A 9,754-nucleotide genomic window follows, 5' to 3' on the forward strand; every position below is an offset into this window, starting at 1 on the left:
TTTCCTCCTCCGAAACAGGTTAACTGCACTTATCCGTAGGTCCCTTATAATTTTTCAAGATGATGTGTTTACAAATGCCTCCCATTCATATTTCTCAATTGACTTCATCGATCCAAGATATTGTTTTTTCACTGCTCTCTCATTTTGGATCCTTGACTCCATATTTGTTCGTTCGGCTGCTAGTACTATCCTGATAACGTGAAGGCTACACAAAGACTACAAAGAGTAGTATGTATTTTATAGACTGGTGAAGGTTGATGAGTACATTAGCTATATATTAAATTCACTCATTTTCGGAATTTACATCATACCTGAGCCTTAATTGCCCTTTCTCGAAAGAGTGCTGGCTACACATGTGCTCTGCCACCAATTCTAAGTCTCACCCTGGCCTCTACACTTCTAGCCACTCATGTTTGCTTTGGCAGAGAGAGGAAGCACATCCATACGGTCCATGACACAGTATGGTTGATGAAAATGGCTCTGGATATATTTTTTTCCCTTCCAAAGAGTATCGAAAAAGGATTATAGATTGGATAGCATCATTCTAGTTTAGGTAGCGGCACAAAAATTCTTTGACAATAGATTTGATGTTTTTGGGGGTATATAGACGGAGGGCCAAATATGCGTTCGAAGGGTACCAGTAGGCCCCACATGCCCTAGTAGCATTCCCTAGACCTTGGCGCTGGGCATTGGTGACTTGTTAGCCCGGATGGCCCGTCTTGGCCGGTGACTTGTTCTCCTTATTCTAAAAATCTCAGTCAGGATATTTTATGATTTTTATCGCCTCGTAAAATACCTTTTTCTATAAAGCAGAAAACAACATTTCCAGTCTAGAAATAATATGTTGGTCCAAAAAACTGAAAAACGTTGTATAGAAGTGTGTATAAGTGCAACAAATATGCCATGAACATGACAAAAAAATTATAGTTACCTTTGAGACGTATCAATGACTTACAATTCAAATTGTTTTTGTGAACAAGACTTAAAATTTAGCCATCAATTATTATTGCACCTTCAATTGGAGAGGAAAATATTGAGCCACTTTTTGTGAAGTGGTATTTCTCTTCTTCCCTTTTTAATTTAGCCACCCTGTAGTAGTTTGTCCCTGATTTGTACAAGAATATTCATGCCTTCTGTCATTTCCTTAGCGTTATCGCTACATGCCCTCCTCAGAAATACGTGGCATAAACCTCTTTCTACATCTTACTTCCTCCATCTGCGATTAAAGGGCCCATGAGCCACGTTACACCATTTGAATTTACATGGCCACAACAATAACATCGAAAGTATTTCACCTCGATTCTGCTCCAGTTTGCCGTGTTAATTACAACTGGGAGCATGCATCCAGTAAAGTCACTCCCGTCAATACGCACGACCAGGCATGCAAGCTATTATAGCTAAGAGCATGCATGCAGCAAATTAAATTGCTGCAATCAATTAAGCTGGATGGACGGGGTATATGATTTTTTGAGAAGATGTGTTTCTGTATGCCTCCCATCCATATTGTTTGAGAGGCTACAAGAAGTAGCGACTCCGCATTTTATAAGTGTAGCTCATGCTTATAGCGACAAATGTTGTTGAGCACATTAGCTATGCATCAATTAGTTTTATTTTTTGAAAAGGAGGAAAACCCTCGGCCTCTCCATCCAGCTTAAATCTTGGATATCTCCAAAATCCTGCCTCTAGCCCCATCGCATTGGCCTTCAAGATTGCAAGTGAGGTGGCTCCCCTGATTCTTGCAGGAGAGTAGTGTAGTGCTATCTTTCTTCTGGAAAGAATTTTCCATTTTTGATCCTTGTTAGGTTGTAAAACATCTCCCTTTTATAATGAATGGCAGAGCATCGACTTGTTTGGCAAAGTTATGTCCTGCGAAAAAGCTAGAGTCTTGTTCCATGCTAGCCGGGGAATATTTGTAGTTTGCATTCCTGGTAAAATTGAGGGTGTGGGAAACACGAATATCCATTTCTGCACTCGAACCTATCTAATTTCGGTAAACAGTAAAATTTAAAAAATACTAGAAAAATTCAAAAAACTCTTAATTTCTTTTGCATGTAAGATATTCTAGTGTGTGAGGTCGATGCCAATTTTCTGCGCACTCGGACATCTGAGTACCTCTAAAAAAAATTGGTCTGAACATCTGTAAACTGTTTCACAGACCCCATTTTGTCTTTTTTCTAAAAGCTACTCAGAGGTCCGAGTGTGCTGATAATTGGAACGGACAACATGCACTCAAAACATCTTAAACAAAATTTAGATCTTTTTGAATTTATGGCAGTGCAAAAATATATATATTAAACATAATTTGTTAAAAAGCACTGAAGAAAATAAAAAAAACTCTAGAACATAAAATGGCCCATGGAAGCCCATCCATGGCGGCGCGGTTGCTGTGTTCGGCGGAGCAGTGTGCAACGGACCAAGTCAAGCGCGCACACATGGCGTCCGGGGATGATGTTGGTGAGGCTCCTAGTCTTTGTCTTAGTTAGTCTGCTGATTTCTCAGTTTAGCATGCAGGTTTGTGGAACTATCGACAGTTGAAATGGGGAAACATGGTCACAAATTACAGATGGAACATGCTGCTCGCAAAATAAACCTATGGGTTTCCTTATGGCGTCGTGTGGCCTTTTGCTGGCAAACTGTAATTGGCAACGCGAAACTGATGAGGCACATTTTTTCACCAACTCAAATTTTGCGGAAATGGGATGACAGCAGATGCAATCAGCATTCTTCGCTTACAAACAAGAACAGGCGTAGTGGCAGCAAGAATTTGAGAGCAATTAATCATCTTCAAGAAAACTGAGTGCTAGAAAGAGATTAAGTTTGTATTCTCATAAGGCTGATTTTGTACTACGTACGGGACTGGTCCACTCCGCACTACCGACCACATGGAGTTAGAGCGTTCGCTGCCGCTCCGAAGTGGAAAGAATTTGAACAGATTCTTTAATTTTACGGAACTTGGATAACAACACATGCCCTCATTCTTTGATTACAAACATGGTGGCAGCAACAGACAGAGAGAAACTAAACTTCGTTAGAAAAACAGAGTACTACTCCCTCCGTTCCTAAATATAAGTCATTTTAGAGATTAACTAAACATCTTTGGAAAAACAGAGTAGTACGGGAAAACAGAGTAGCAGGTCTGATTCAAAATTGCAGGCGTTCTCATCAGGTTGATCAGCCATTCCATTCCATGGTGTTCCTCAAGAATCGTTTGTTCATCTAGGCCAACAGTTTCAACTTGTAAACTCCTTCTGAGTAGCAGTGCGGCTTTCTACTACCCTCCATTACACTGAAGCCCCAAGATAAATGCATTGCTCTTCCATTCGCAGCGGAGAAATGTCGAGATCACTCTCAGCTTCACCTTGCACCATATCAGAGGCCACCAGCCAGCAGAGAACTTGGAGCTGAACGCATTACCACGTCTTCTCCTCAGCTGACATAAAAAAACAGGGCATTACTTAGGAGTACATTTCATCAGCAGTTCGGAAGCTGAAAACTGTGGCTGGAATGGAAATTAGTACATACTCATATGCAAAATCTAACATGATAACAACAAAAAGGAGTTGTAGATGAATTGACCACTTACCGGTGTGATCAAAGTCCGCACTTCAGAACATTCAGTGTTCTTTTCAAGCACCGGATTTCTGGAATGTTCTTTTTTACTTCAGCTGCAGAGGCACTGCTCAATTCTCATCTGGCAGAGTTGCTCCAGGTCCTCCTTAATATCAAGATTCCTTACATTTGGAAATGGTACCACATTCTAAGCACTAATTCCTCCCTAGCATATACGCCGAGATAGAGAAGGAATATGAGCTTAACTGGGGCCCACCTCAAATAAGTTGCATTAATTGCATCATGGAGTTTGCCTTCCTCCAGTTGGCTCCTTGCTATTATCCTTCAGCAGAAAATCAGGTAGTGTCCTTGTCCCGTGTTTGTCAACTTCTAACTTCCTGTGAAGTGTGGCAATGAAGCAATGCTTCATCAAATTATAAAAATAATAATAAGAGGAGCTCAATTGGTAAAGGTGAAACTCTAAGAGATCGAACTGGTATGAAAAAGAAATACCTATATGTGGACTGTGAAGGAATTCAGGTATATGTTTTGAAAACCGAGTGTTTCTCTTTCTTCTGTACACTTCAGAGGAAATAAAAGCTGAGAGGACAATCTAAGCAGAACAGCATGGATAAAAAGAGAAGTCACGTGCAGGCTGCAGCCATGGAAATTTATACTATAAGATACTCTTTTCATGTCAAGCAGGTAAGCAGGAATGTGACACAACATGGAACCAGTTAAAATCCAAAGGCAGTAGCGTGAAGCCACGAACATTACCTCTTACAGGCTGAACATTGCATGCTTTCAGAAGGTGGTGGCAATCAAGTTGAATAAGCGAATTAGGGGGCTCGACAGCAGGAAAAAACTGGAGGAGATATATGCAGCCGATCTGGGTGGAGAAGCGAATGAAACGGAGATGAGATAATCTGGGTAGAAATCTTTGCTGTAAGACAAAAAAGAAATAGATAAATCAAAACTTTTACATAATATAACGTACGTACATCTCAGCTGGTAGCTGCATACTGTCTGAACAACTGACCTGTCGAACATTAGCCGGTGCCCAACTCTAGTAAGTATTTCCATGAGTTCTGCCTTCGTCCAGTTGGCTCCTTGCTATTATACAGCCTTCAGCAAAAAATCAGGTAATGTGCCGCCATAAGTAACATCAATCCGATTATGTGTTTGATTGTGCCATGCTCCACCTTGTCCCAGGTTTGCCAAATTTCAACTTCCTGTAAATTGCGGCAACAAGGGTGCTTCAAATCAAATTATTTAAAGGAAATAAGTGGAGCCCAACTGGTAATGGTGAGAGTCTAAGAGACCAACTGATAAGTGTGATCTCTTTTGTTTTGTATAATATCAGAGCAAATAAAATCTGAAAGGAGAATCGAAGCAGAAGTCATGGACAAAAAAAACGCAACCACTTGAAGATTGCAGCCTTGGAAACTTGATACTGTAAGACACTGTACATGTGAAGCAGGTAAACAGGAATGTGACACAACATTGATTACAGATTTAAGGCAGTAGCGCAAACATAACCCCTTGCAGACAAACAGTTGGTGTGCACAAAAAAAAAGGATAAACCAGCAGGGGTGGTGCAGTCAGTCACCAAGTAGAAACAGAGAGAGATTCGATCTACAGGTACTTACATGAAAGCAAGGTGTTGCAGCCGATTTGAGCAGACAAGGGACTGAAGCGGAGATTATCAGCGCAGGTCATCTTCGCTGTAAAGAGACAAGAAAAAGAGAGATGAATCAAAACATGTGTATAACGTACAGTACATCTCAGCTGTTCTAGTTTTTACCTACTGTTTGAACAAAAGAGGAATTAGCAGCTGACCTGTCGCTCGTCGTCGGCATGGCCGCCTCTTGTTGTGAGCCCTCTCCCTCTGCAGGCCCCGGAACGGATGGCTCCCCCGTTGCTTCCACTTGTACACCTGATACTTCGACGGTGTGCTGATCCAGGTCATGGTCGCTTCGGTCCCAGGAAAGTCGCAGCATTGCATGGTTGGGGTGTGCGTTGACTTCACCTTCCAGCACACAAAGCCTGGCAACTCTAGTACCTCGCAGATCGATCTCCTTGAGTCTTGGAAGGTGTTTGATACCAGTAATCCCTGATTCCAACCTGCACCCTGTGAGTTCTATCTTTTTCAATAGGGGCGAGGTGCCCTCCTCAAATATCAACTCGTTCAGTTGCTTCAGGTGGAGAATATCAAGTCTCCTGAGACTCGGGAATGTTTCTGCCCTGAAAACTAGTTTCTCCCCAACATCAGACCTCCAAGAGAGACGAAAAAGCATGAGCTTGGGCAGTGCGCCTAGTAGTTTCATGCTTTTATCTCCATCCTTCAGATTGCTCGACTCTAACTGAAACTTCACCAAATTTACCAGACCCCCAAACCACTCAGGCATCTCCCCAAGATCTCCATCCAAAGTCAGCTTCCTCAGGAGAGGAGGAGGGGAGGAAATAGACTGCAGCCACTTAAGTGATGCACCGCTTCTCCGAGAAGTAAAGTCCACACGAAGGCAAAGAGAGCGCAGAGAAGTGAGCTTCTCAAGGGATGTGCAGAGTATCTTGCTTTTTTGCTTGCTTGACCCTACTGCGACACTCAACTTTCTTAGCTTTATAAGCTCCCCGAGCTCTTTAACTGCTTTACTACTTGTCCGTTCAATATCCACAATCTCTAGTATCTCTAACTCCTTTAGGTTGCTGATCCCTTTGGGCACCCTCACACCTTCAGAGTTGGTCAAACAACCAGTCCAGGCCATGTGAATGTGCATCATAAGGCCTGGACGGTTATCTGGACTAACTAAAGGAGTGAACATAATAGGAATACAGAATGTGTACAGGAACCAGGTCATAGGGTAAGCCCAGTATAAGTTATCATCTTCGCTAACTTTGCTGAAACGGAGGCTACGGAGGCTTTGTAGTTTAGTGATCTCTGTTGGTAGCGATGCGACATGACTATTTCTCATGTCCAAAGTCTGCAGGCCTTGTAGTTTCCCTATGGTTCTTGGGATCTTGTAAATATACTTGTTATTTTCATATGTAGGCCCAACATGGACATATTTCAACTGACGTAATGACCCTATGGTGCTGATATCTTTTTGTCTGACTACAAAATGGGCATCAAGCAGATCCAAGACTCTAAGCATCCTAAAGTCGGGCGAACAAATTGAAGGTGCCCGCTTCATGGTTCTCTGACCAAACACGGTCAATGATCGGACATGGTTCCAATCCAAGCCTTTATTTGGGCCCCAGCTGCCTTGATATGCTACATGACGGAAGTTATCCCCTGCTATGCCGGTTACATTATCCCATGTAGACCATGCAAATTTTTCATGTCTAGAAATTGAGACCATGACATCACGAACAATATCATGAACTCGACAACTCTTCACCGTTCCTTCTATGTTCACTCTTGATGGCTGGATCAAGCTCCGGTTGATTAGGTCATTAAAGTAACTATTCCCAATATCTTCAACACTCACCCCAACTCTACTGATGACAAAGCCTTCCGCTATCCATCTTTCTACCAGACGCCTCCTAGTGATTTCAAAATCCTCTGGAAATATGCTTAAATACAGAAAGCATGACTTAAGATGGGAGGGCAAATGGTTGTAACTCATGGTGACCATCCTCCTCACTGCCTCAAGGCTTCGGTTGCTCTCTAGCTCTAAGGGGATCTGGTTATAAATACTTTGCCACTCAATAACCTCTCTAGTGGCAAGCATGCCTCCTATTGTGAGTATAGCTAGAGGTAACCGTCCAGACTTTTTTACTATCTTAGTAACTATGTTTCTCACGTTCTCGTATTTTTCCATGTCTTCCTCGCTTTTCCTCACCTTCCTTAATAGCAATTTTATGGCATCATTTGTTTCCAAGGGTTGATGGTGGTAGATAAATGATCCAGAAGATTCCAAGGTACACTGCTCAGCTAAGCCAACATCTCTTGTTGTTACCATTATCCGACTACCTTTATTGTTATTACTTGGAAAAGCAATAGTTTTAATCCACTCCCAATCATCTTTGTTCCATAAGTCATCAAGAACAACAAAGTACCTCTTCTCAAGTAGCTCTTTTCTGAGGTAGCTCGCAAGATACTCTTCTCGCACCACCTTCCCGTCAAGTTGCTCCTTGAGTGCTTCCTCACCAAAGAGTTCTTTGATCATAACTTTGAGAAGCTCCATCCTGACAAATGACTGCGAGATAGTGATCCAAGCATAACATGTAAAGTTTTTCATACTTTCATAAACCTTCCTTGCAATAGTAGTCTTACCCAGACCACCCATGCCAACCACGCATACTACCCGAGTAGGGCCATTGTTGGCATTGACATCTACAAGCCTTATTAACTCTTGTTTGGGATTGGAGAAGCCCACAAGTTCAGCTTCATCGATGTTGCTCGCTGACTGGTTGCGAATGTCTTCCATGCAAGAATCCCTCTCATCGATGGCTCTAGTGATTTGGTTCTTCTCAATCAGGTTGTAGCGTGTGTTCCTGCTGCTCACTTCTTCAACTCTTGATTTGAGGTCACGGATCTGCATGGCGATACGGTGGCGGTCTTTGAGCTTCATCAGCTTCCGCGACAAGCTTTGACTTGCCACATGCACCATGAATTCAGCAAGGCTATCTTCAATATTGTAGGAGAGGTCCCTTATTTGATTCGCCCACACCTTTAGTAGCATGTCTTTCTCCTTCATTCCTTCAGCGGCCACCAGAAATGCCTGCATCGTCTCTAGCTCATCTTTGATATACCTGCCAAACAATGGTCAATGGTTCAAAGGAAACATAATTAAGAACATGAGTACTGCCATTCCCGTGGCTTGTAACACACAACAATACAAGGAAAAAAATGTACTTCTATGAAGAGATTCCCGTGGCTTGTACCATGACTTTCTGGTGTCATTCTTATGTGAGTAGAGTAAACCTTGTTTCTGTTTCAGGCATTAACATAACCAACTAGTGTTCATCAGACAAGAGAGATTTTCCGTGTATAACAAAAAAAAAGGATGTCGGATGTCATTTTTCTGATATCCATTTAAGAGAGGCTGTGGGAAGTCTATGACCAGAACAAAATAAGGTGCATTCAAACATACCAGATATCCTTCCTCACACCCATGAGGAGGCTCATTTCGTCGGCCGCTGCAGAGGCGGCCTTGCTGATGGCGCCGTCCAGCATGGACCGCGCCATGCTCAGCACCGTCTCCGCCATATCCCGCCGGTTCTTCTCTCAACTGTGAAGTGGGATTTGGTTATTGGGGGCTAGATCACAAGGTTGTGCCGGTGTAGTTTGCAGGTTGCCCTCAATCGTGTATATATAGCTATTTTGTGCCTCGTTAAATATTCTTTGGAAAACCAGCTTAGCTATAGTGGTACTGGGCCTACACAGGCACGCGACGAAAAGAAAAGATGCTTGAGCTCCACACACACAGAATGAGTACATGTTCGGCCCAGAGTAGAGAGCAATCCTCCACCGACAAGATGGAAGGCAAAGGCATCATCTTTAAGCCTTTAACAAAGCTGGATGCTCGTCAGGGGTTGCCATTTGCATCGCTGAAAATGCGTCTCCAAAGCTAAAGTAGAGCAGAGGATATAAAGCAAAGCAAATAAGCTTCAACGAATATGCTTCAGGCAAGATTGACTCCCTTCTTCTTAATTACGAGCTGGAATTGATTTGCCACCCTACACTGTGCCATGTGTTTAGTCAACAAAAAAAAAACAGAAGAAGAAGAAGTACAAAAACAAACTGCAGGCTTCACACGTTGCTAAAGCCTGAAGGTTGATCGTTTTGGTGCATGCTTGAACTGACTCCACAAAAGACATCCCAAACGAAACCTGCAAAAGCGCTACGTTGATTGCAGTTCAAAGAGCAGACCTATAATGCCAAAGGAAATGAGGGCAGGATGTGAAAAATTTCAGGATGTGAGGTGTATATGTGTAAAATTTCATGATGAAATACATTAAAATGCGACCTGTACAAAAAAGACAAATTCACGGTCTGAGATGATGAATAGTATCATGTGTTAAAAAGCCTTTGGTTTTTTTTTGCACAACCCTCATTTTAATAAATTTCGTCTTGAAAATTTACACACTTGTGCTTTATGCCTCACGTATGTCTGTATTTTTTTCATATTTTTGTGAGATGTAAAAATATGAATTTTTATGAATTTTGAATTTCCAATTTGAAGGCCTTCATGTAGCTCGG

General features: G+C 42.3%; 1 protein-coding gene across 19 annotated transcripts; it reads right to left on the reverse strand.

Moving 5' to 3' along the window:
- Window positions 1-2,936: 2,936 nt before the first annotated feature.
- LOC125525417 (disease resistance protein RPM1-like) lies at window positions 2,937-8,995 on the reverse strand. Of its 19 annotated transcripts, none has more exons than XM_048690437.1 (9): window positions 8,646-8,995; window positions 8,408-8,483; window positions 5,389-8,304; window positions 5,199-5,273; window positions 4,589-4,781; window positions 4,327-4,492; window positions 4,063-4,204; window positions 3,584-3,947; window positions 2,937-3,430 (listed from the first exon to the last, which is right to left on the reverse strand). In XM_048690437.1, exons 3-4 carry the CDS (start codon window positions 8,277-8,279, stop codon window positions 5,255-5,257), a joined length of 2,910 nt encoding a protein of 969 aa, XP_048546394.1. In that variant the 5' UTR covers window positions 8,280-8,304; window positions 8,408-8,483; window positions 8,646-8,995; the 3' UTR covers window positions 2,937-3,430; window positions 3,584-3,947; window positions 4,063-4,204; window positions 4,327-4,492; window positions 4,589-4,781; window positions 5,199-5,254. The 19 variants fall into 19 exon arrangements, with proteins under 19 accessions (XP_048546394.1, XP_048546377.1, XP_048546382.1 ...); XM_048690420.1 differs by lacking the exon at window positions 8,408-8,483 and having other exon boundaries at window positions 3,584-3,731; window positions 3,827-3,947; window positions 8,646-8,990; XM_048690425.1 differs by lacking the exon at window positions 8,408-8,483 and having other exon boundaries at window positions 3,584-3,731; window positions 3,827-3,973; window positions 8,646-8,990.
- Between the last annotated feature and the right edge of the window lie 759 nt (window positions 8,996-9,754).

This window comes from Triticum urartu, chromosome 7 (genome assembly GCF_003073215.2).
Source record: "Triticum urartu cultivar G1812 chromosome 7, Tu2.1, whole genome shotgun sequence".
Classification (NCBI taxonomy): domain Eukaryota; kingdom Viridiplantae; phylum Streptophyta; class Magnoliopsida; order Poales; family Poaceae; genus Triticum; species Triticum urartu.

What these genes read in the sequence shown, in the direction of transcription:
- LOC125525417 (XM_048690433.1), bottom strand. Translation starts at nt 8,761, where the DNA reads ATGGCGGAGACGGTGCTGAGCATGGCGCGGTCCATGCTGGACGGCGCC. An exon ending in GGTGTGAGGAAGGATATCTG is followed by an intron (nt 8,305 to 8,645) that starts GTATGTTTGAAT and finishes ATTGTTTGGCAG; the next exon opens with GTATATCAAAGATGAGCTAG.